The sequence below is a fragment of the Ylistrum balloti genome, unplaced genomic scaffold, assembly GCF_031769215.1.
Source record: "Ylistrum balloti isolate Yb309-2 unplaced genomic scaffold, AGI_CSIRO_Ybal_v1 Utg370916, whole genome shotgun sequence".
Lineage (NCBI taxonomy): Eukaryota > Metazoa > Mollusca > Bivalvia > Pectinida > Pectinidae > Ylistrum > Ylistrum balloti.
In genome coordinates this window covers 26281-54142 of record NW_026782519.1, presented here as the reverse complement: position 1 = coordinate 54142, position 27862 = coordinate 26281, and the positions used below count along the sequence as shown (strand labels likewise).

Here is a 27862-nt window from a genome sequence, read left to right as displayed (position 1 = left end):
GGCAGGTAACAGAGAGTGTCCATAGTCCATCTGTAACAGGTAACAGAGAGTGTCCATAGTCCATCTGTCACACATAACAGAGAGTGTCCATAGTCCATCTGTGACAGGTAACAGAGGGTGTCCATAGTCCATCTGTGACAGGTAACAGAGAGTGTCCATAGTCCATCTGTGACAGGTAACAGACAGTGTACATAGTCCATCTGTGACAGGTAACAGAGAGTGTCCATAGTCCATCTGTGACAGGTAACAGAGAGTGTCCATAGTCCATCTGTGACAGGTAACAGAGAGTGTCCATAGTCCATCTGTCACACATAATGGTTTGGACAAAGTCTGTCTGATATTGACTGATAATATCTGTTGTCTGTCTGATATTGACTGATAATGTCTGTAGTCTGTCTGATACTGACTGATAATGTCTGTTGTCTGTCTGATACTGACTGATAATGTCTGTTGTCTGTCTGATATTGACTGATAATGTCTGTTGTCTGTCTGATACTGACTGATAATGTGTGTTGCCTGTCTGATATTGACTGATAATGTCTGTTGTCTGTCTGATATTGACTGATAATGTCTGAAGTCTGTCTGATATTGACTGATAATGTCTGTTGTCTGTCTGATACTGACTGATAATGTCTGTTGTCTGTCTGATACTGACTGATAATGTCTGTTGTCTGTCTGATATTGACTGATAATGTCTGTTGTCTGTCTGATATTGACTGATAATGTGTGTTGCCTGTCTGATATTGACTGATAATGTCTGTTGTCTGTCTGATATTGACTGATAATGTGTGTTGCCTGTCTGATATTGACTGATAATGTCTGAAGTCTGTCTGATATTGACTGATAATGTCTGTTGTCTGTCTGATACTGACTGATAATGTCTGTTGTCTGTCTGATATTGACTGATAATGTGTGTTGCCTGTCTGATATTGACTGATAATGTCTGTTGTCTGTCTGATATTGACTGATAATGTCTGAAGTCTGTCTGATATTGACTGATAATGTCTGTTGTCTGTCTGATACTGACTGATAATGTCTGTTGTCTGTCTGATACTGACTGATAATGTCTGTTGTCTGTCTGATATTGACTGATAATGTCTGTTGTCTGTCTGATACTGACTGATAATGTCTATAGTCTGTCTTGATATTGACTGATAATGTCTGTAGTCTGTCTGATACTGACAGATAATGTGTGTTGTCTGTCTGATATTGTCTGATAATGTCTGTTGTCTGTCTGATACTGACTAATAATGTCTGTTTTCTGTCTGATACTGACTGATAATGTCTGTTGTCTGTCTGATATTGACTAATAATGTCTGTTGTCTATCTGATACTGACTGATAATGTCTGTTGTCTATCTGATATTGACTGATAATGTCTGTTGTCTGTCTGATACTGACAGATAATGTCTGTAGTCTGTCTGATACTGACTGATAATGTCTGTTGTCTGTCTGATATTGTCTGATAATGTCTGTAGTCTGTCTGATATTGACTGATGATGTCACAACTAGTATGACAACGTGACCCTTTCTCATCGCTTTGGTTTGATATTGATAACGATATTACACGACAAATAATGAAAAGGACATACTCTGATGGAAGTCGGTGACGTCACGTTCATTCTCTGGTCACTATTTCAAGTATACTTGTATAGATAATCGAGCTCGTCCTCTGAAAGGCCTAAAGGCCATAACAGAGGATATTAATCCCCTAATAATAAAAAAGATAATTGATGGTGACCTTTGATATATATGCTGAAACGGATACATCTCTGTGTGGATTGTGAAACCAAGATGATCTCGCTTTATGGCCTGACTGTATCAATTAATGATTTGTAAAACCAATTTTTAAGTATCCTTTCCGACAAATATCTCCTCTTTATGGGCGTGTGTTATTGTAACGGGGAATTTGACATTAGTACCAAATGACAAAGCTATGTATGATGTACAAAAAGGGGGCGTGTTCATCTGCTACGCCCATTCGAACGGGATGAATAGACACACACTAATCTAGAGAACCGACACTGGTCTGGAAACTGACCTTGACACTTAGTCTAGAAAGCGTGGTTATTTTAAAACCTGGAATAAAACTTAACGTAAATATTCTCTCGTGTGGTAATGTTTATATTATAATTGCAATTTTATCAATATACGTGGGGTTTTTATTCAAATTATGATGATCATGAAAACTTGAATCATTGGTAAAATCTGAAACGTCTTAATGTTTCGGTTTGATGGCGTTAAGCTTTAACATCTGTTGTCCAACAATACTTTGACCTACGTTTTAGTCTGAAATGCTACTGTTGAAAGTTTTTATCTCAATGGTCGGTTACTTTTCTAAACAAGAGTGTCATCAGGTATCTCATTTCACATCTAACAATGAACTAACGGTCTTTACAAATAAGATCTAGGAATCGAATTTCTTTTACATAATAAATGTGTCCACTTTATTTTCTGACACTGAGCCTATCCACAGTCACCTGAGGAGAATAAGAATGCTTGTATGTAGGATGCAGTGTTTGATCCACGCCAAGTACAGGAACCCGTAAAATGTAATCTGACCAGTCATGCTGTTTCTGTGCGTATCATTCTAACGTGCTGTAGACTTTTTTTTATATCGGCTTTGAGTCGATGAACGTCAGAACTCCGTCCCTATCAAAAGGGTCAGCATTCCATCGGTAATCGTGCAAAGAAATCGTCATTTTGTCACGTGCATATCACACAGGGATTGAAAGAATGGTTCTGACTAACTAAATTGTTATTATCATTTTATATCCGCCAAATTAAGAATTACACAGAACAATAATTTTGTTTGTACATGTGATAAATATTTATTAAACTGATCATGCAACCTTGTAATCCACCAATAATACGTGTAATTATGGTGTTATGGAGGTGTGGAGGGTGGATGTCAGAGGTACGTGTAATTATGGTGTTATGGAGGTGTGGAGGGTGGATGTCAGAGATACGTGTAATTATGGTGTTATGGAGGTGTGGAGGGTGGATGTCAGAGGTACGTGTAATTATGGTGTTATGGAGGTGTGGAGGGTGGATGTCAGAGGTACGTGTAATTATGGTGTTATGGAGGTGTGGAGGGTGGATGTCAGAGGTACGTGTAATTATGGTGTTATGTAGGTATGGAGTGGAGGGTGGATGTCAGAGGTACGTGTAATTATGGTGTTATGGAGGTGTGGAGGGTGGATGTCAGAGGTACGTGTAATTATGGTGTTATGGAGGTGTGGAGGGTGGATGTCAGAGGTACGTGTAATTATGGTGTTATGGAGGTGTGGAGGGTGGATGTCAGAGGTACGTGTAATTATGGTGTTATGGAGGTGTGGAGGGTGGATGTCAGAGGTACGTGTAATTATGGTGTTATGGAGGTGTGGCGGGTGAATGTCAGAGGTACGTGTAATTATGGTGTTATGGAGGTGTGGAGTGGAGAGTGGATGTCAGAGATACGTGTAATTATGGTGTTATGGAGGTGTGGAGTGGAGGGTGGATGTCAGAGGTACGTGTAATTATGGTGTTATGGAGGTGTGGAGGGTGGATGTCAGAGGTACGTGTAATTATGGTGTTATGGAGGTGTGGAGGGTGGATGTCAGAGGTACGTGTAATTATGGTGTTATGAGGTGTGGAGGGTGGATGTCAGAGATACGTGTAAATATGGTGTTATGAGGTGTGGAGTGGATGTCAGAGGTACGTGTAATTATGGTGTTATGGAGGTGTGGAGTGGAGGGTGGATGTCAGAGGTACGTGTAATTATGGTGTTATGGAGGTGTGGAGTGGATGGTGGATGTCAGAGGTACGTGTAATTATGGTGTTATGTAGGTATGGAGTGGAGGGTGGATGTCAGAGGTACGTGTAATTATGGTGTTATGGAGGTGTGGAGTGTGGATGTCAGAGGTACGTGTAATTATGGTGTTATGGAGGTGTGGAGGGTGGATGTCAGAGGTACGTGTAATTATGGTGTTATGGAGGTGTGGAGGGTGGATGTCAGAGGTACGTGTAATTATGGTGTTATGGAGGTATGGAGTGGAGGGTGGATGTCAGAGGTACGTGTAATTATGGTGTTATGGAGGTACGTGTAATTATGGTGTTATGTGGGAGGGTGGATGTCAGAGGTACGTGTAATTATGGTGTTATGTGTAGGTGTGGAGGTGTGGAGGGTGGATGTCAGAGGTACGTGTAATTATGGTGTTATGGAGGTGTGGAGTGGAGGGTGGATGTCAGAGGTACGTGTAATTATGGTGTTATGGAGGTGTGGAGGGTGGATGTCAGAGGTACGTGTAATTATGGTGTTATGAGGTGTGGAGGGTGGATGTCAGAGGTACGTGTAATTATGGTGTTATGGAGGTGTGGAGTGGAGGGTGGATGTCAGAGGTACGTGTAATTATGGTGTTATGGAGGTGTGGAGTGGAGGGTGGATGTCAGAGGTACGTGTAATTATGGTGTTATGGAGGTGTGGAGTGGAGGGTGGATGTCAGAGGTACGTGTAATTATGGTGTTATGAGGTGTGGAGTGGATGTCAGAGGTACGTTTAATTATGGTGTGATGGAGGTGTGGAGTGGAGGGTGGATGTCAGAGGTACGTGTAATTATGGTGTTATGAGGTGTGGAGGGTGGATGTCAGAGGTACGTGTAATTATGGTGTTATGGAGGTGTGGAGTGGAGGGTGGATGTCAGAGGTACGTGTAATTATGGTGTTATGGAGGTGGGGAGTGGAGGTAGGATGGCAGAGATACGTGTAATTATGGTGTTATGGAGGTGTGGAGTGGAGGGTGGATGTCAGAGGTACGTGTAATTATGGTGTTATGGAGGTGTGGAGTGGAGGGTGGATGTCAGAGGTACGTGTAATTATGGTGTTATGTAAGTGTGGAGTGGAGGGCCAATGTCAGAGGTACGTGTAATTATGGTGTTATGGAGGTGTTGAGTGGAGGGTGGATGGGGGAGGTACGTTTAATTATGGTGTTATGGAGGTGTGGAGGGTGGATGTCAGAGGTACGTGTAATTATGGTGTTATGGAGGTGTGGAGTGGAGGGTGGATGTCAGAGGTACGTGTAATTATGGTGTTATGGAGGTGTGGAGTGGAGGGTGGATGTCAGAGGTACGTGTAATTATGGTGTTATGGAGGTGTGGAGTGTGGATGTCAGAGATACGTGTAATTATGGTGTTATGGAGGTGTGGAGTGGAGGGTGGATGTCAGAGGTACGTGTAATTATGGTGTTATGGAGGTGTGGAGTGGAGGGTGGATGTCAGAGGTACGTGTAATTATGGTGTTATGGAGGTGTGGAGTGGAGGGTGGATGTCAGAGGTACGTGTAATTATGGTGTTATGGAGGTGTGGAGGGTGGAGGTCCGTGTAATTATGGTGTTATGGAGGTGTGGAGTGGAGGGTGGATGTCAGAGGTACGTGTAATTATGGTGTTATGGAGGTGTGGAGTGGAGGGTGGATGTCAGAGGTACGTGTAATTATGGTGTTATGTAGGTATGGATTGGAGGGTGGATGTCAGAGGTACGTGTAATTATGGTGCTATTGAGGTGGGAAGTGGAGGGTGGATTGGGGAGGTACGTTTGATTATGGTTTTATGGGGGTGTGGAGTGGAGAGTGGATGTCAGAGGTACGTGTAATTATGGTGTTATGGAGGTGTGGAGTGTGGATGTCAGAGATACGTGTAATTATGGTGTTATGGAGATGTGGAGTGGATGGTGGATGTCAGAGATACGTGTAATTATGGTGTTATGAGGTGTGGAGGGTGGATGTCAGAGATACGTGTAATTATGGTGTTATGAGGATGGAGGATGGAGTGGAGGTGTGGATGGATGTCAGAGGTACGTGTAATTATGGTGTTATGGAGGTGTGGAGGGTGGATGTCAGAGGTACGTGTAATTATGGTGTTATGGAGGTGTGGAGTGGAGGGTGGATGTCAGAGGTACGTGTAATTATGGTGTTATGGAGGTGTGGAGGGTGGATGTCAGAGGTACGTGTAATTATGGTGTTATGGAGGTGTGGAGTGGAGGGTGGATGTCAGAGGTACGTGTAATTATGGTGTTATGGAGGTGTGGAGTGGAGGGTGGATGTCAGAGATACGTGTAATTATGGTGTTATGGAGGTGTGGAGTGGAGGGTGGATGTCAGAGGTACGTGTAATTATGGTGTTATGGAGGTGTGGAGTGGAGGGTGGATGTCAGAGGTACGTGTAATTATGGTGTTATGGAGGTGTGGAGTGGAGTGTGGATCTCAGAGGTACGTGTAATTATGGTGTTATGGAGGTGTGGAGTGGAGGGTGGATGTCAGAGGTACGTGTAATTATGGTGTTATGGAGGTGTGGAGTGGAGGGTGGATGTCAGAGGTACGTGTAATTATGGTGTTATGGAGGTGTGGAGTGGAGGGTGGATGTCAGAGATACGTGTAATTATGGTGTTATGGAGGTGTGGAGTGGAGGGTGGATGTCAGAGGTACGTGTAATTATGGTGTTATGGAGGTGTGGAGTGTGGATCTCAGAGGTACGTGTAATTATGGTGTTATGAGGTGTGGAGTGGATGTCAGAGGTACGTGTAATTATGGTGTTATGTAGGTATGGAGTGGAGGGTGGATGTCAGAGGTACGTGTAATTATGGTGTTATGGAGGTGTGGAGTGGAGGGTGGATGTCAGAGGTATGTGTAATTATGGTGTTATGGAGGTGTGGAGTGGAGGGTGGATGTCAGAGGTACGTGTAATTATGGTGTTATGGAGGTGTGGAGTGGAGGGTGGATGGCAGAGGTACGTGTAATTATGGTGTTATGGAGGTGTGGAGAGGAGGGTGGATGTCAGAGGTACGTGTAATTATGGTCTTATGGAGGTGTGGAGTGGAGGGTGGATGTCAGAGATACGTGTAATTATGGTGTTATGGAGGTGTGGAGTGGAGGGTGGATGTCAGAGGTACGTGTAATTATGGTGTTATGGAGGTGTGGAGTGGATGGTGGATGTCAGAGGTACGTGTAATTATGGTGTTATGTAGGTATGGAGTGGAGGGTGGATGTCAGAGATACGTGTAATTATGGTGTTATGGAGGTGTGGAGTGTGGATGTCAGAGGTACGTGTAATTATGGTGTTATGGAGGTGTGGAGTGGAGGGTGGATGTCAGAGGTACGTGTAATTATGGTGTTATGGAGGTGTGGAGGGTGGATGTCAGAGGTACGTGTAATTATGGTGTTATGAGGTGTGGAGTGGATGTCAGAGGTACGTGTAATTATGGTGTTATGGAGGTGTGGAGTGGAGGGTGGATGTCAGAGGTACGTGTAATTATGGTGTTATGGAGGTGTGGAGTGGAGGGTGGATGTCAGAGGTACGTGTAATTATGGTGTTATGGAGGTGTGGAGTGGAGGGTGGATGTCAGAGGTACGTGTAATTATGGTGTTATGGAGGTGTGGAGGGTGGATGTCAGAGGTATGTGTAATTATGGTGTTATGAGGTGTGGAGTGGAGGGTTGATGTCAGAGATACGTGTAATTATGGTGTTATGGAGGTGTGGAGGGTGGATGTCAGAGGTACGTGTAATTATGGTGTTATGGAGGTGTGGAGTGGAGGGTGGATGTCAGAGGTACGTGTAATTATGGTGTTATGGAGGTGTGGAGTGGAGGGTGAATGCCAGAGGTACGTGTAATTATGCTGTTATGGAGGTGTGGAATGGAGGGTGGATGTCAGAGGTACGTGTAATTATGGTGTTATGGAGGTGTGGAGTGGAGGGTGGATGTCAGAGGTACGTGTAATTATGGTGTTATGGAGGTGTGGAGTGGAGGGTGGATGTCAGAGGTACGTGTAATTATGGTGTTATGGAGGTGTGGAGTGGATGTCAGAGGTACGTGTAATTATGGTGTTATGTAGGTATGGAGTGGAGGGTGGATGCCAGAGATACGTGTAATTATGGTGTTATGGAGGTGTGGAGTGGAGGGTGGATGTCAGAGGTACGTGTAATTATGGTGTTATGGAGGTGTGGAGTGGAGGGTGGATGTCAGAGGTACGTGTAATTATGGTGTTATGGAGGTGTGGAGTGGAGGGTGGATGTCAGAGGTACGTGTAATTATGGTGTTATGGAGGTGTGGAGTGGAGGGTGGATGTCAGAGGTACGTGTAATTATGGTGTTATGGAGGTGTGGAGTGGAGGGTGGATGTCAGAGGTACGTGTAATTATGGTGTTATGGACGTGTGGAGTGGAGGGTGGATGTCAGAGATACGTGTAATTATGGTGTGATGGAGGTGTGGAGTGGATGTCAGAGGTACGTGTAATTATGGTGCTATTGAGGTGGGAAGTGGAGGGTGGATTGGGGAGGTACGTGTAATTATGGTGTTATGGAGGTGTGGAGTGGAGGGTGGATGTCAGAGGTACGTGTGTTTATGGTGTGATGGAGGTGTGGAGTGGAGGGTGGATGTCAGAGGTATGTGTAATTATGGTGTTATGGAGGTGTGGAGTGGAGGGTGGATGTCAGAGGTACGTGTAATTATGGTGTTATGGAGGTGTGGAGTGGAAAGTGGATGGGGGAGGTACGTGTAATTATGTTGTTATGGAGGTGGAAATTGGAGGGTGGATGGGAGAGGCACGTGTAATTATGGTGTTATGGAGGTGTGGAGTGCAGGAGAATGCGGAGATAGATGTCAAAGACTTTGTAAAGTTAGTTGGCGGTGCAGAAATGAAGCGGGGCTTGAAGAAGGTAGAGGGTTAATGGTGGAGCACTGAAAAGGGACTTGGGGAAGGTGGAGGGGAAATGTGGAGGAGGGTGTGGAACATGGATAGTTTTAGACAGTTTTTAATATACAGATATCCATTTGACTCCATGAAAATTAACATTTTATCACTTGCCTAGTTGACCTCCGTATTCATCGTTGATAGACTTCCTTCTGAATGCTAGATCAATAGCTGTAAACACGATTGTGATCATGTAACACGACTATCAACAAACATATATGTCATACATTCCGGAGGTGTAAGTGGCTGTTAGATTACGAATAAACGTTAAAAACACCCCCTGTGTTCGTCCCGACCTTCGCACCGCCCCTCTAACATGTGAAGACGTTATCGCACTATATGACACTGCGCAGACAGGCAACGTAAATACAGTGTGTTCCTAGATAATTAAAAAGAACACGGACATTTCCCTTTAATTACCCTCTAACCCCTTTTAACGACATACTTCATAAAATGATGGCTTTTATAATTACCTCCCTCCGATCGACTTATTATACTGTGTGGGAACGAGTAAGTAGGTAATCTATGAAATACCGAGCAGATCGTTTCTATCTAAGTCTGTGTTTACCTATATATGTTTATTATATATATAATTTTATTAAAAGCACATATATGGTCAGGAGACTAAATTGTTATTCAAATTAATTGAGTATAATTTATCTTAGACCTAATTTTTTTGTCGCATTCCTGTTCGAAACCAAAGGGAAATTTAAGTATACCTTGTCCGAATATTTCATAACTCACATTTGAGAAAATAATTGAACTTTTTGTTTTCTAAACTGGATATTTTCCTGTCTTTTTTGTTTTTAAATGAGATATATATGATGCTCCAATGTGTATTTGAAAGACATACACTATCTTTGAATTATGCGGTCCATATAACTTGGGTAGCTTGACAAATTCGTAGAAATTCAGTAAAATCTTTCCTTTACTAGTAAAATTATAACACGGCTCTCCAGGCCAGTCAAAGGCGACGTTTAAAGTTTGATAGATTTAGTTGAAAATGTACAAGGTAAATAACGATAGCAAAATTTTTGGGATCTAATATCGGGAAATCTAAATTTCTAAACCACGGTACACTTAAATGATAGTCCAACAATGTAGCTAGCCTGAACAAAGAACGGTCGTTAGAGACCAACTTCAGGACCAAAAACTCCAACACTTCATCAACGAGGGAGAGAGAGAGAGACCAACTTCAGGACCAAAATCTCCAACACTTCATCAACGAGGGAGAGAGACACCAACTTCGGGACCAAAAACTCCAACACTTCATCAACGAGGGAGAGAGAGAGAGACCAACTTCAGGACCAAAAACTCCAACACTTCATCAACGAGGGAGAGAGAGAGAGACCAACTTCAGGACCAAAATCTCCAACACTTCATCAACGAGGGAGAGAGACACCAACTTCGGGACCAAAAACTCCAACACTTCATCAACGAGGGAGAGAGAGAGAGACCAACTTCAGGACCAAAATCTCCAACACTTCATCAACGAGGGAGAGAGAGAGAGACCAACTTCAGGACCAAAAACTCCAACACTTCATCACCGAGGGAGAGAGACCAACTTCAGGACCAAAAACTCCAACACTTCATCAACGAGGGAGAGAGACACCAACTTCGGGACCAAAAACTCCAACACTTCATCAACGAGGGAGAGAGAGAGACCAACTTCAGGACCAAAAACTCCAACACTTCATCAACGAGGGAGAGAGACCAACTTCAGGACCAAAATCTCCAACACTTCATCAACGAGGGAGAGAGAGAGACCAACTTCAGGACCAAAAACTCCAACACTTCATCAACGAGGGAGAGAGACCAACTTCAGGACCAAAATCTCCAACACTTCATCAACGAGGGAGAGAGAGAGACCAACTTCAGGACCAAAAACTCCAATATGTCATACATTCCGGAGGTGTAAGTGGCTGTTAGATTACACTTCATCAACGAGGGAGAGAGAGAGAGACCAACTTCAGGACCAAAATCTCCAACACTTCATCAACGAGGGAGAGAGAGAGACCAACTTCAGGACCAAAAACTCCAACACTTCATCAACGAGGGAGAGAGACACCAACTTCGGGACCAAAAACTCCAACACTTCATCAACGAGGGAGAGAGAGAGACCAACTTCAGGACCAAAATCTCCAACACTTCATCAACGAGGGAGAGAGACACCAACTTCAGGACCAAAAACTCCAACACTTCATCAACGAGGGAGAGATAGAGACCAACTTCGGGACCAAAAACTCCAACGCTTCATCAACGAGGGGGAGAGAGAGACCAACTTCAGGACCAAAAACTCCAAAACTTCATCAACGAGGGAAAGAAAGACCAACTTCGGGACCAAAAACTCCAAAACTTCATCAACGAGGGAGAGAGAGAGACCAACTTCGGGACCAAAAACTCCAACACTTCATCAACGAGGGGGAGAGAGAGACCAACTTCAGGACCAAAAACTCCAACACTTCATCAACGAGGGAGAGAGAGACCAACTTCAGGACCAAAAACTCCAACACTTCATCAACGAGGGAGAGAGAGACCAACTTCGGGATCAAAAACTCCAACACTTCATCAACGAGGGACAGAGAGAGAGACCAACTTCAGGACCAAAAACTCCAAAACTTCATTAACGAGGGAGAGAGAGACCAACTTCGGGACCAAAAACTCCAACACTTCATCAACGAGGGAAAGAGAGACCAACTTCGGGACCAAAAACTCCAAAACTTCATCAACGAGGGAGAGAGATACCAACTTCAGAACCAAAATCTCCAACACTTCATCAACGAGGGAGAGAGAGACCAGAGAGAGAGAGAGAGAGAGAGAGGGGGGGGGAGAATGCTGAAAACCACTGACTCTATAGGTTTCTTGTTGTCGGAAATCGGCGAGTTATCCAGTTAATCATGTCAAATTCATTGACTGCGGCACTCAGAAATCGGCGATTGTGAATCATAAAATGGACAATGACGTCACGTCATGACTTGAAAATTGCGTAACAAAATGGCTGCCTTTGTTTGATTATAATATGTTAAAATTGAAATTTGCATTGTTATGTGATGAATAAATAATCTAAAAATTGGTTGTTCACTAAAATCATAAAAAAGCCTTCCAAGGCTCGTTTTATAAAATTTCACTTTACATTCTATATATATATAATACATAAATAAATAAAACAGAAACAAATTCTATTTTCTCGAAATATCAAAATTAAGAGAAAGAACAACAGTCACTTTACAAATCTGAAATTATAATCTATTCATGGCAAACACTTATCTTAATGTACACGTGATCATAACCCGTGACCATAAAGTAGACTCCCGACTGAGTGGTCAAGAAAACCACCAGGCAAATATGATGGACATTTCTTTTGAAGTGACCACAAGGGTCAAGCATTAGAAGTGACCCTGAGCGCGTCAAGGGTGTTCGGTGTCAGAGTTTAAGAATACGTTGTAACATTTTCAACGTCTAGTTAGCTTTCGTAGTATGTAAATATATTTTTTTCAACTTAGATTATTGGAATAAATACTGAAACAAACAACGAAGTACACATTTATTGAAATTCTACCCATAAGAAAAAATACTATAAAAGTGTATCTAAAATTTGAGTGTATTTAAAAAAAATCTTTTGAACTATTTCAGTAAATCATGCTTTGTTCACCTATTTGATGGATGACAGATGCTCTCCGAGGTGATTTTGTATGTACAACATTTGTGATTTATACCAATCTGAAAAACACATCAAAATATTCACGAGAAAACTGTTGAGATGTATAGCGTCGGTATCAGTTTCAGTGCCTATTCCAAACATGAAAACACTTACGTAGAACAGGTCAAGCTGACATTTACGCTATCGATCTAAAATGTTTTTAAGATATATATAATTTTTTTATATTTGGTCGATCCGAGCCTCAACTAAAAATAATTGATGGAAAATGTCCCAGCGAGATTCTTGATAAAAGTGATGAATAAAAGAACAGAGCCAATCTTAATCATTTACAAGTTTCGAGGCGAGATGAAAAATGATTACTTTATTTTCGTCCCTATGTCATCTCCACGTCAGTCTGACTTGCTACGTTGTGTGTCTATATATAAAGCTAACAGTGTTATTATATCACGGCCTGGTATCAAGTTTCGCTCTCCAGAGTGAACCGGAGGATGATAAGTAGAAGTGTGGTCCTATGTAAGGTGTCGATCATAAATTCCCTTCTAACAGCGATATGTAAGCGGAAATGACGTAACATAGCACCTATATGCAGATGGGGCTCACAACAGGGTATTTTTCTGTCGTACGTACATACATACATACATCATCAACATCATCATTATCATCACCACAACCATCATCATCATCATCATCATCATCATCATCATTATCATCGTCGCCACTAGCATCATCATCATCATCATCATCATCATCATCATCATCATCATCATCATCGCCCCTGGTTTCATTTGCTGTAAGAGAACCTCCGTCTTCCACTGTTATTTAAATCGGTACTGTTACGAAACTTCTATACTCCCATAGAAAATAAGATGTCGATTTTTTTTTAAAATCAGAAACAGATTTCTCTCAGCTGGATACCCCGCAAACAAACAAGAATGAATGGTGTTCACTTCAAACAACTTTAAACAACATGACTTCTTAATTAAAACAAAGTGTTCGAAATTGTGAAGATAACTTTCCGATTCATAGGAAATGATTTTAAAGGCCGTATAATGAATTAAGAATGTATATCGCTGATAAGAAAATCTATCATTTAAGGGGCCCTTAAAGGGAGTCATATCACACAGAGTAAATGTATTCTCACACTCTAGACTGTTAAAATACATGGTTAAAGTTTTCTGTTTAAAACTACAATTGTATCACAAATTTGTTTAGAAGAGAGAAAAACTGAGAGAAAACTCCAACTAATTGATGTTGAGATCTGGAATGTCCGGTCCAAATTTTGATACAAAACATTTTTAAGATAAATATTATATGTACAATGTTTGTCAGACCCTGAGATAATCTTAGTGACTATCAGTCTCTAATTTGCATATTCATTAACTATGTCCCGTAAACATGTGATCTTATATGAGTTTCTTAACGACTCTTAAGCCAGCCTTTGGCGTTAAATGAAGAATTTGTGACGAATTTTATAAATCATATATCAAACGGAAACGAGTGTAAAATTCTTTTCTTCATATGATTGATTTTTCAGGCAAATATGGTAGAAAACAGGCATTTCTACGTCAAGTTATTGATCACTCTATTTCCATGATCTCCATTGTTATGTCACAACGCCATCTGATAATGCACGACGCCATTTGATTATCTAAAGTGAGGGCAAAAGTGTAATAAACATTTGAACATTTAAGTCCTCGACTGTACCTAGTTTTCATGTCCCTGTGGATCAAACGATAAGTCCTCGACTGTACCTAGTTTTCATGTCCCTGTGGATCAAACGATAAGTCCTCGACTGTACCTAGTTTTCATGTCCCTGTGGATCAAACGATAAGTCCTCGACTGTACCTAGTTTTCATGTCCCTGTGGATCAAACGATAAGTCTTCGACTGTACCTAGTTTTCATGTCCCTGTGAGTCAAACGATAAGTTCTCGACTGTACCTAGTTTTCATGTCCCTGTGAGTCAAACGATAAGTTCTCGACTGTACCTAGTTTTCATGTCCCTGTGGATCAAACGATAAGTCCTCGACTGTACCTAGTTTTCAGGTTCCATGTATATAACAGCTACCGTCATTCTTTCCCATGATGAATTTTTATTCGTGAAATTTATCGGAACTAAAACCGTTGTGCTTTAGTAAAAAAGTGTCAATGTTTTTGTTTCTTACAGAAAGTTCCCGTTAGTGGCCCCTTGACCAGAGGACAGTACGGGATCTTTATAGCTCCACGTGGTGTCGTTGGGTCATTATCTGCGAGGTCATCAGGAACATAAATCATAGTGGTCAGTCAGTGTCCAGCATCTTGAGAGAAACGCTGTGGTCAGCGAAATAGTTCGACTGTAACAACAGCAGGACACGAGCTCTCGCTTGTAAACAAATATACTGATGGAAAAAAGTGCGGGGAAATAAAAAAGGTTCAAATACTCGCAGTGATATTTTTCAAAAATCTGCTGACGTTGATATGTCGTCATAAGAACGCTTTTGAGGAAAAGGAAAGTCAGAAGTCACTGTACTAATCATATTAATTATAATAACAATTAAACGGCGATTTAACGAAAAAAAGTATGCATCAGATGTCAGTTTGAGTTCATGAGCTAACGAAATACAAGTATAACTGATCGATATCTCCCAAGGTAATTATGTTGTGGACCTAATAGTCGCTGGTGGCTACCTCAATGACAACATACGGAAGGCCCGTCGCATGCAGTCTACATCGATTGGGGTAAATTGTCCTACTCGGGAGCACCTGTACAATCGACACAGGAGGGTTATCATTACTTTTTTAAAACCAATAAGCATGAAATTTGTTTTCCCATCCCAGATGTGATGTATGAGTAGATAATGATGTTGAATTATTGTATAAAATATTACCTGCCACGGGATCGAATCACACAACCTCGGATCTGTAGAAGGAACTTTGTGTTTTTATTATATATTTTTAAAAATTTTTACTGATGCGAATTTTCTTATCAACATGATCAGATAGCCAGTCACTTTTTTTCTTCAACAAAATATTCGTGTTTTCTACAGGAAATTGCTTTCCGAAAGCGACCTTCCTTATCCCGTACTTCCCCGCAGTTTATTGCCATTTTAAGTATTTCGGTTTCCCGGAAACGACTCTGCGAAAACCGATATAAATTCACTTTTTCGTTTAAACAAAAATCGAGTTATACATACTAAATGTCATGATTTATCCCGTTGTAAGTAACCTAGAACAAGAATTCAACGTTTACGCTATCTACTCGAATTCAAGGAATTTGAAATAGTTATATATTTATATTGGTAAACCGATTCATATTTGTAGAAGTGCTCACGAGTTATCTCCCCTTAGCACTGTTGGCGGACACTGTTGGTGGACACTGTTGCTGTGTGTTTGTGTGAATACGTATGTATAAACTAACTTTACCGTGCAATGTTTAATTAGACAGACCGATATCTCTTTATTGTTAAATTGTATTTTCTGCATACAGTTTTGTTTGTGTTCATGTGTTCTCAATGGGGGTCTTTTGTGTTTGTAGAAAAAGACTTTTCAACGAGGGTAATTGATAAAGTACATACACATCTATTATCCGTAATGTTTGAATCCAGCAATGCTTTAGTGAAAAGTTTAAAGTAAATAAGATGATGTCTATATATCTATGAGGATACAACGAAATAAGGTAAATTTTGGTACAATGAGCATGATAACATCACTCACAGAAATAAGGTAACACAACAACAGTAACCATAGATACATCACAATATAGTTACCATGGATACATCATCAAAACAATTATCATCAAAACTCACAACAGTTACAGTGGAAAATCAACAAGTTACCACGAATACATCACAACAATTGAACACACAACACCAACAATTGTCTTCACCTGATTTACACAAACCACCATGTGTAGACAGGGTCATACCACACCTCAGATCTTCACCTGATATACACAAACTACCATGTGTAGACACGGACAAACCACACCACATATCTTCACCTGATTTACGCAAACCACCATGTGTAGACAGGGTCATACCACACCTCTGATCTTCACCTGATATACACAAACTACCATGTGTAGACACGGACAAACCACACCTCATATCTTCAGCTGATTTACACAAACCAACATGTGTAGACAGGGTCATACCACACCACATATCTTCACCTGATTTACACAAACCAACATGTGTAGACAGGGTCATACCACACCTCAGATCTTCACCTGATTTACACAAACTACCATGTGTAGACACGGACAAACCACACCACATATCTTCACCTGATTTACACAAACCAACATGTGTAGACAGGGTCATACCACACCTCAGATCTTCACCTGATTTACACAAACCACCATGTGTAGACAGGGTCATACCACACCTCAGATCTTCACCTGATATACACAAACTACCATGTGTAGACAGGGTCATACCACACCTCAGATCTTCAGCTGATTTACACAAACCAACATGTGTAGACAGGGTCATACCACACCTCAGATCTGCACCTGATATACACAAACTACCATGTGTAGACACGGACAAACCACACCTCATATCTTCACCTGATTAATAAAAACTATTGGATGTCCATCTGCATCCTTGATGCTCCACGGATGGTGATCATTTTCACACTTTGGACCCCTGGAACATGTCGTAGCAAAGTTGAAGGCCCATGTGTAGTAATTTGATTGGTTCCAGTGATAAACCTGACCAATCACAGGCTGCTTTTGATGATTACAAAGGAGCAACACCAAACTAAAAAGCCATTACGATATAATATTACCTGACCTTGCGATTCATTGAAGTACATCAAAGTATCAAACTAGTCTTTTCATCTCGTCCAAAAGGTGATGAACATGGAACCTTCATGACACGTTCTAAGAGTGCAAAGAGTGAAAGTGATTGTAGCCCCTAGAGTATTGAGGATGGTCCATCTGAGGTTGCATATATCACCGCTTCATCAACCGACTACGACTGCCCTTTCAAGATATAAAAGATAAAAAAAAACCATTCAAAAAGGCATTTGATTTTATTTTTCAGATCAACAATATTTCTTACACTAAATAATTATTTTTACTGTTTGGAGAAAACTCTGTAAAATAAATTACGATGAATTTTTTACGAATAGCAACAGAACAAGTCCTAATTATCGTGACTTTCTAACATCTTGTATGATTTGTTTAAAGACTTGATTTATCCTACAATAATTATAAAATATTATCAGCCTAAAAATATCACTAATGTTGGCCGAAATTTGTGTGTGAGAATCGGAGAACATGGGAAATCCCACATGGTCGGGCAGGTGATCCCCACCTTTTTCATGTCTGAACAGGGAATCAAACCTCGGTCATAATAAGTGAGTGCCTTTTGACCACTGTGTCACCCAACAACCCAGGTTATTGTTATTAGGTACGTGGGTCATTGGGAAATTTAACTAGGGTTGATGGGTATACTACAGAAATTTTTTAAAAACTTTTTAATGTTAATAAATAATTTGTGATGAAATGAAACAAGTGATGTAAATATTCATGGCAAAGTTCTAATCATTGTGATAAGTTTACAGAAAATAGTGTTTGTATAAACATGTATTCATACTGGCATGAACAGGGATAAAAACAAGCTGTCCAATACTCTGTATGAAAGTCACTAACTGTTATAATTCACAATTGGGTATATTTTTCCATAAATTTATGTGTGGCAATAATGAACATTTGAAGATGGTATTAGGATTAAAACAAAGGGTGTTATTCAGATAAAACATGATAAATGTATAATATACCGCCACCCCACACACACGCACACACAAACTCAGATGTGCATGCACACACATATATGTGATATATTTTACTATTTTGGAGGACATTTGACCTCAAAATATATCATAATCTTGACATTTATATCAAAGTGAAAAGCAAATGACATTCTTAAGTTTCAATCTTTGACCGTTAAGCCTTAACTGATAAAATAACTTAACCTTTTGACCTTGAACATGTCTCCCATTTAGTTTAGTATGTAAAATAATTGTCATCAATATAGATGTTCAATCTAAACTGTAATGATGCATTATTGATCTATGTGAGATTGCATGATTACATTTGTGACAATTTGCCTAAATATTCATTATAAATGATTAAGAAGCCTTTTGGGGAAGCAGTAAGCACAAAGTGATTGCACAAAGATTTAAAGTAAAAAAATATCCTTCATCAAAAGGTTTTATACTAAGATGAATGACCAGTAATATCATAAAGTCTTCGATAATTTTTACAAGAAATTCACCAAAATACGTTTTTCATTGATTTTTATCAGAATTATACCAAAATATGTTTTTTTTTAAGTTCCTTTGTACTAAAAATATATGAAAATAAGTCTTTAGTAATTTTCTCTTGAAATTAAAGAAACCGACAAAAATACCTTAATAATACATTATAATTTCACATCAAATTCCTTTATATGATAAAACTATACAAAAAGACAATTCTTAGGACACAATTTGATCAGAGCAATTTTGATTGCTGTCAATAATATTTCAAATTTGTAAACATGGATCTTAAAAAGTTTCCCATCTAAGTATTTACATGTGTATACAGTGAACTAAGATACAAAGTTTTAAATATATATATGGTTTATCTAGGTCCATATTAACATAATGAGCTATAAGTCTGGTTTTCTTTCCTCTATGCCTTCCTGATGTACAAGACCTACTTCCCTTCCTTTCACTCTATCAGTATGGTACAGTGATGAACTTGACAGCTGTAGGGGATGAGAATGCATTCATACCAGCATGAATGTCAACAAATTGTGTTTAAACAACATCTTTATTATACAGCCGACTCTTCAGTTCTACCTGGGAGTCATTTTAAAAGCAGGATTTTTATTTTCTCTAAAATTGGGTTAAAAAAATAAAAAAATAAATAAATAAATAAAGACATCATTGTATGTAATTTAGTTTACATCAATGTCTGTTGATTTGACAATAATTTTTCTTCACATTCTAAAATAAAATTAAATGGTTACTTTACTTGTGTAAGTGGTGAAGCAAAATTCCATGAGTCATTTTTACCAAAGGTAACTCTAACATAAACAACATGTAAAAGGTGTTCAACAGGAAGCACAACTAAGGGAGATAATTCTAAGCCAAATAACACATAAAATGTGTTTGACAGCATACATCATTAAGGGAGATAACTCTAAGTTCAACAACATGTAAAAACTGTAAGACAACAAAAACCTTAAGGGAGATAACTCTAACTAAAACAACATTTATAAAGTGTTAGACAGCATATATCTGTAAGGGAGATAACAAACATAAAAAAGACATATGAAGTGTTTGAAGGCATATATTCTTAACCGAGATAATATAAACAGGTTTGATGTATCCTGTATAGCCTAAGGGGAGAAAACTCTGTTAACGCCCAGTGAGAGATAACTAAATCCTAAGGGGAGATAACTCTTTTAATTCCCAATGGGAGGTGATTAAAGCCTAACGTGAGATAACCCTTTTGAAGCCTCAGGGAGATAACCTTTTTAAATCTTAATAGGAGATAGCACTGTTAAAGTCTATGGGGAGATAACTCAGATAAACCCTAAGGAGAGATCACTCTGTTAAAAATGTGCACAATAACTTATATCACAAAATTTTCTGTTGTTTACAGATGCCAAACACTGAAAATTTAGATACTTGTATGATATGTTTATTTGTGATATGAACATCATCACAATTAAGATTGATAAGTAACCATGGAAACAGCTGAAGCATCACATATAACAAACACTATGCAACAAAAATCAATGGTAAAAAACAAACAGGCCAAACAGACCTGAAACATTAACCTTTTACTTTTTAACACTTACATCTGGTACAATTCCATCAATCATTTCTTAAATTATATTTTTTCACAAGATACAAAATTCATTTGACATTTAATTTAAATAAAAAGGAATATTTAATTCCAGCTGTTTTCACACCAGATCTGACATTAAGCTTCATATAGTTATTTCAATGAACACAGAAAGGGGATGAGATTGATTATTTGAATAGATAGAATCATGGCACTTTGACATCAGGACGATAAAATCTTACTGGACTATACTATCTGACAGTATATGGTACAGTATTACTTATTAAATAGATTGATATTACTGGTGAATTCTGGGTAGAATGATCTTTTTGATTGAAATTTTAGAAAATATCCTGACCAATTAATGTAGAGTTCCTTGGCCATCTAAGCCTTGGAACACCCACTAACCCTAAAAATAGCAATAACTGTTTCAGTAATATTATGATTTTACATAATGATATAAATTCAATTGTTGAATCTAAAGAAAATAGCACAAAAATAAAGTAGAAATAAATAAAAAAAAACAGTAAGGAAAACAATGAAACGAAAATAAAAATTAAGTTCGGTTAAAATTGCATTCACTATTAATGAAAAGTAGATTTTTTCAATAAATCAGAAATGCTGGACTATCAAGTACAATAATGTATTTGATGATTTTTGTCAGTATAAAACAAACAAAGAAAACATTTAAATACTTTCAGATCCACAATATTTTCAAAACTCCGTATGATCATTATGAACACTTTTCTGTCGCGATTCTGATTCCGTTGATTTTCTGCGAGATTGTATCTGAGACAGGGTATCATATGCTTTTTGGATTTCTATGAACTTTTCTTGAGCTAACATTTTCATGTCCGGGTCTTTGACTTTATCTGGATGCCATTCCTTCGCGAGCTCTCTGTATCGTTTCGTTACTTCTTTCTGACAGGCTGTATCATTTAAACCCAGCACCTGCAAATGAAAACAATGTACATATGGATAATGTTTCAGCAGATTTGAAGACAGAAAAGAGGAAGGACAAAGCATTTTAAATATTACTGTGAAAATAGCAGGTGGGACAGACAATTAGGTGGCCAGAGTGTGTGTGTGTGAAGAGGGCCAATGGGCCTGAATTGCTCATCTCTTCTGCAGCTTAAATCAGGACTTTTTCATTCCTTATAGTATTGCAAAGTTGAAATCCTATTACCCTCAAATGTTGCAATACAAACACTGTTAAGCCCAGCTAATGGGTAATTGAAAAGAAGAAGCCTAAAGCATGTTTGGCCCTGAAGTAAGTGGTAAGTTTCACATAGGTGCGAACTAAGTAGCCCTACATCCTAGCATGAAACTTATACCATGACCCTGGACCTTTCTGTTATTGAAAAGTTGTTAACATGTTAAATCAAATTTGACTCCTGTGACCATGAAAGTATTTCAAGATAATTTGTGGTATACCTAAATCCCAGTATGCTTCAAGTCCAATAACAGTACATCTGGCGATTTGATTATTGCAAAGAAGACCTTTAAACATTTTTGATATATGTTACCACTGTTTCCTTGAAATTTGGTCAAGGTCAATCATTTAAACAAACTTGGTGTCCCTTCATTCCAGCATTCTACATGAACAGTATCAGTACATCTGGCCATTTGGTTATTGTGAAACAGACCTTTGAAAGTTTTAATACATTTGACCCCCATGACCTTGAAATTTAATCAAGGTCAATGATTTAAATACATCCATAACCTGTTCCTTTCAGTTGTTCTAAAGTAATTCAAAGAAAAGCTGATGCTAGAGCCAGAGGGATAAAGCCATGCGTCCTGGGGACAAGTGAGCTAAAAATGTTCAAGAATACCAAACAAAACCACATCAATGTGTTTTCAAACCTCAAAAATATAAAAAGATTTTCTGATATCTAATGTTTTCTGAGTTACTCTCAAGTCAGCCAATCAGCTGTGGTATCACACACATATGACTATTCTAAATTCAGATTTTATTACACACTCTGCCCCCTGAGTGTTTCTCTGCCCCTCTGGGTGTTTCTCTGCACCCATGAGGGTTTCTCTATGCCCCTTGAGGGTTCAACTGCTCCATGAGGGTTTCCCTGCCTCCTGAGGGTTTCTCTCTGCTCTCTGAGTCTTTCTCTCTGCCCCCTGTGTTTTTCTCCGCCTACTAAGGCTTTCTCTCTGCCCTTCTGCCGGTTTCTCCGCCTACTTAGACGTTCTCCCTTCCCCCTGCACGTTTCTTTGCCTACTAAGGGTTTCTCCGCCTATTTAGGGTTTCTCTCTGCCACCCCCTTGCAGGTTTCTCTGCCTACTTAGGCTTTCTCTCTGCCCGCTAGGTGTTTCTCTGCCTACTAAGGCTTTCTCTCTGCCCGCTAGGTGTTTCTCTGCCTGCTTTGGCTTTCTCTCTGCCCGCTAGGTGTTTCTCTGCCTACTTAGGCTTTCTCTCTGCCCGCTAGGTGTTTCTCTGCTCATTTACAAGGTATATTTCTATAGAAATGTAAATATTAATGATGTACCTACTAGCTACAATGCTAAGTAATAACATATATTCCCATTTCCATGATTTGAATGTGAGAAATTGTGTCAACAAGTGTTCATTAACGGACAAACTTGTAACAAAGGGCTTCAATAGATGCATGTTAATGAAAATGACGGGGAAGTTTTACAGTCGTCGTAGTGATTTCATTGAAAAATATTCTACTTCTTCATGCAATATAAAGCTGGATGTTTTTGATGCTCATTAATTTGCTTGTTGGTTCCATTGTTGTATACTTTATTCTCATTTGAAAATGTGACATTACATAGTTGGATTGACCAAGGTTTACATGGCGGGTATTGTCAATGAAGCAGAAGACACTTACTCTTTCAGAACACCTGGTCTTAATCTTTTTAAGGAGTCTGTGTGTAAATATTTCCTTTGTCCAAACTTTACCCTTTACCTAGTTTTATTCAATTAGAGTTTGGATTATGATTATGCTGACATGTTGGTGATTTACTTGGGCAAGTCCTGAAGTCAGAAAAAAATGAGAAAGACCCAGGTTATCAGTGGGTGTACATACTTTATATGCATTTGCTTCTCCTGTAGGATCCATAGCCTCAACAATCTGCTGCCGAAGTTTCTCCCATCCGTAAAGCTTGTAATACTCATAAAGTCTCTTCATAGTTTCCTTCATATTTTCCCAGGCAGGGGATTTAAAAAAGTTTGGAATCGCCTCTCGTAAAGGTATGGTTTCGCCATGTTCATTTGTGACAGAACAATTCAAATAAATTCCAGAGGTCCACATAGATATGTAGATCATTCCGCAAAATGTCAATACAAGTGCTCTTTTACAAATATGCCCTCCGTTTCTCCTCTCAGCTTCCCACTGAACTCCAAATTTGTTGACGAAAATTGCAGCTATAAGTACTCCAGGCATAATATTATCAGTTCTATACAGTATCCATGGCAACCCCAGTAAGGCACCAATCAGAGGTGAAGACATTGTAGACTTTTGTCGTCCAATGTTGGCAACCAGATGTACTCCTGTGAAAAAATTAAAACACTTTGAACAAATGAAATTTTACATGCTAGCTAATTCAATGTATACTAAGATACACAGGCCCCTGTATCATCTTCAGTGTTTATATACTGAGATACACAGGACCCTGTATCATCTTCAGTGTTATATACTGAGATACACAGGCCCCTGTATCATCTTCAGTGTTATATACTAAGATACACAGGCCCCTGTATCATCTTCAGTGTTTATATACTGAGATACACAGGCCCCTGTATCATCTTCAGTGTTTATATACTGAGATACACAGGACCCTGTATCATATACTGAGATACATAGGACCCTGTATCATCTTCAGTGTTATATACTGAGATACACAAGACCCTGTATCATCTTCAGTGTTTAAATACTGAGATACACAGGCCCCTGTATCATCTTCAATGTTTATATACTGAGATACACAGGCCCCTGTATCATCTTCAGTGTTTATATACTGAGATACACAGGACCCTGTATCATCTTCAGTGTTATATACTGAGATACACAGGCCCCTGTATCATCTTCAGTGTTATATACTAAGATACATAGGCCCCTGTATCATCTTCAGTGTTATATACTGAGATACACAGGACCCTGTATCATCTTCAGTGTTTATATACTGAGATACACAGGACCCTGTATCATCTTCAGTGTTTATATACTGAGATACACAGGACCCTGTATCATATACTGAGATACATAGGACCCTGTATCATCTTCAGTGTTATATACTGAGATACACAAGACCCTGTATCATCTTCAGTGTTTAAATACTGAGATACACAGGCCCCTGTATCATCTTCAATGTTTATATACTGAGATACACAGAACCCTGTATCATCTTCAGTGTTATATACTAAGATACATAGGCCCCTGTATCATCTTCAGTGTTATATACTGAGATACACAGGACCCTGTATCATCTTCAGTGTTATATACTGAGATACACAGGACCCTGTATCATCTTCAGTGTTTATATACTGAGATACACAGGACCCTGTATCATATACTGAGATACATAGGACCCTGTATCATCTTCAGTGTTATATACTGAGATACACAGGACCCTGTATCATCTTCAGTGTTATATACTGAGATACACAGGACCCTGTATCATATACTGAGATACACAGGACCCTGTATCATCTTCAGTGTTTATATACTGAGATACACAGGCCCCTGTATCATCTTCAGTGTTTATATACTGAGATACACAGGCCCCTGTATCATCTTCAGTGTTTATATACTGAGATACACAGGACCCTGTATCATCTTCAGTGTTTATATACTGAGATACACAGGCCCCTGTATCATCTTCAATGTTTATATACTGAGATACACAGAACCCTGTATCATATACTGAGATACATAGGACCCTGTATCATCTTCAGTGTTATATACTGAGATACACAAGACCCTGTATCATCTTCAGTGTTTATATACTGAGATACACAGGTCCCTGTATCATCTTCAGTGTTTATATACTGAGATACACAGGACCCTGTATCATCTTCAGTGTTTATATACTGAGATACACAGGCCCCTGTATCATCTTCAGTGTTTATATACTGAGATACACAGGACCCTGTATCATCTTCAGTGTTTATATACTGAGATACACAGGACCGTGTATCATCTTAAGTGTTATATACTGAGATACACAGGACCCTGTATCATCTTCAGTGTTTATATACTGAGATATACAGGACCCTGTATCATCTTCAGTGTTTATATACCAGGGACCCTGTATCATCTTCAGTGTTATATACTGAGATACACAGGACCCTGTATCATCTTCAGTGTTATATACTGAGATACACAGGACCCTGTATCATCTTCAGTGTTATATACCAGATACACAGGCCCCTGTATCATCTTCAGTGTTATATACCAGATACACAGGACCCTGAATCATATTCAGTGTTATATACTGAGATACACAGGACCCTGTATCATCTTCAGTGTTATATACCAGATACACAGGACCCTGTATCATCTTCAGTGTTATATACCAGATACACAGGCCCCTGTATCATCTTCAGTGTTATATACTGAGATACACAGGCCCCTGTATCATCTTCAGTGTTTATATACTGAGATACACAGGACCCTGTATCATCTTCAGTGTTTATATACTGAGATACACAGGCCCCTGTATCATCTTCAGTGTTTATATACTGAGAAACACAGGCCCCTGTATCATCTTCAGTGTTATATACTGAGATACACAGGCCCCTGTATCATCTTCAGTGTTATATACTGAGATACACAGGCCCCTGTATCATCTTCAGTGTTATATACTGAGATACACAGGCCCCTGTATCATCTTCAGTGTTATATACTGAGATACACAGGCCCCTGTATCATCTTAAGTGTTTATATACTGAGATATACAGGACCCTGTATCATCTTCAGTGTTTATATACTGAGATACACAGGCCCCTGTATCATCTTCAGTGTTATATACTGAGATACACAGGCCCCTGTATCATCTTCAGTGTTATATACTGAGATACACAGGCCCCTGTATCATCTTCAGTGTTATATACTGAGATACACAGGCCCCTGTATCATCTTCAGTGTTATATACTGAGATGCACAGGCCCCTGTATCATCTTCAGTGTTATATACCAGATACACAGGCCCCTGTATCATCTTCAGTGTTATATACTGAGATACACAGGACCCTGTATCATCTTCAGTGTTTATATACTGAGATATACAGGACCCTGTATCATCTTCAGTGTTTATATACCGAGATACACAGGACCCTGTATCATCTTCAGTGTTTATATACTGAGATATACTGGACCCTGTATCATCTTCAGTGTTTATATACTGAGATACACAGGACCCTGTATCATCTTCAGTGTTATATACCAGATACAAAGGACCCTGTATCATCTTCAGTGTTATATACTGAGATACACAGGACCCTGTATCATCTTCAGTGTTTATATACTGAGATATACAGGACCCTGTATCATCTTCAGTGTTATATACCAGATACACAGGACCCTGTATCATCTTCAGTGTTATATACTGAGATACACAGGACCCTGTATCATCTTCAGTGTTATATACTGAGATACACAGGACCCTGTATCACCTTCATTGTTATATATTCACTAGTTTGAACACCAGTAGTGACAATGTTTTTTTTTCATTATGCTGTATGACTACAGTTTTGTGCCGTTGACCACTCAAAGTGTAGAAGCTATTGGAGATTGAGATGCTTCCTTGAAGATACTAGTCCTGGGTTGTTATTGTCTTTGGGGTTGATGAATTTGTGAAGGAGGGGGAAGTGTAGAAGTTGAGAGTACTTGTTGTCGTACTAGCATCAGTTTTAGTCCGTGGTTGAGTGTCAGCTAGAGTTTGAAGGGTCGTTTGAACGCCATTGGTGACATGGTACCAGTTCCAGCCAAACTTTGTTACTCACCGACGGCGACTCCATAGGGAGGTAGAATCACTGCCAACACCCAGCCTACACCTTCTGTCGTGTACTCCTCAGGGATCACCAGCCTAAGCAAAATACCAAATAAATATCCAACCACAAGTTCTCCGGTAAATCGTGCAACATTGAACGGTGGGCGAGGGAACACCACAAGGCGATATCTCAGTTCGTTTAAATACCGTTCATCATTGTTTGCTTCATAAACATATTCAGGTAACCTCCACAAGTCCCGAAACCATCCTAGACCTAAACAACCTCCCCATGTTGCCCACCAAACGAATGCTTGTTTGTCTCGTCCAAGATAGAAGTGATGAAGTCCTAGCCAGCCTCCAGTCAGCCACAAGATATAAGCAACCACAATGTTAGCCATTTGTATTCATTCCGCAACCTATCGGAAAAAGCACAGTAAATCGTCAGAATCCGCGTGGGGAATTCTACATTTGTCGACGTGTATTCTAAAAATAGCTATACCACACGTGTTAGTAAGATATCAATGTAGATTTAATTTCAAAACATGATCCCATTTTTGTTGAAATGAAAAATGGAGTTTGAAATTGTACATATAAACGCATTTTTTTCTCATTGAAATGTTAATTATAATTTTAAAAACGAAAGTAAATAAACAGGAATCCCAATCCCACAATGCATTTCAAACTTGTTTACGTAGTGAAGGAAACCACAAGATGGC

The 27862-nt window shown here is 39.5% G+C and overlaps 2 protein-coding genes across 2 annotated transcripts; one reads left to right on the top strand and one right to left on the bottom strand.

Moving 5' to 3' along the window:
• Positions 1–8536: 8536 nt before the first annotated feature.
• Positions 8537–11345, top strand: LOC132559452 (serine/threonine-protein kinase fray2-like). The gene is made up of 2 exons (XM_060224071.1): positions 8537–8683; positions 9810–11345. The coding sequence occupies exons 1-2, from the start codon at positions 8537–8539 to the stop codon at positions 11343–11345; spliced, it is 1683 nt and encodes a 560-aa protein (XP_060080054.1).
• Positions 11346–20733: 9388 nt separating this feature from the next.
• Positions 20734–27559, bottom strand: LOC132559461 (dnaJ homolog subfamily C member 22-like). Its single transcript, XM_060224079.1, has 3 exons — positions 27160–27559; positions 23244–23707; positions 20734–21153 (listed from the first exon to the last, which is right to left on the bottom strand). The coding sequence occupies exons 1-3, from the start codon at positions 27542–27544 to the stop codon at positions 20917–20919; spliced, it is 1086 nt and encodes a 361-aa protein (XP_060080062.1). The 5' UTR covers positions 27545–27559; the 3' UTR covers positions 20734–20916.
• Between the last annotated feature and the right edge of the window lie 303 nt (positions 27560–27862).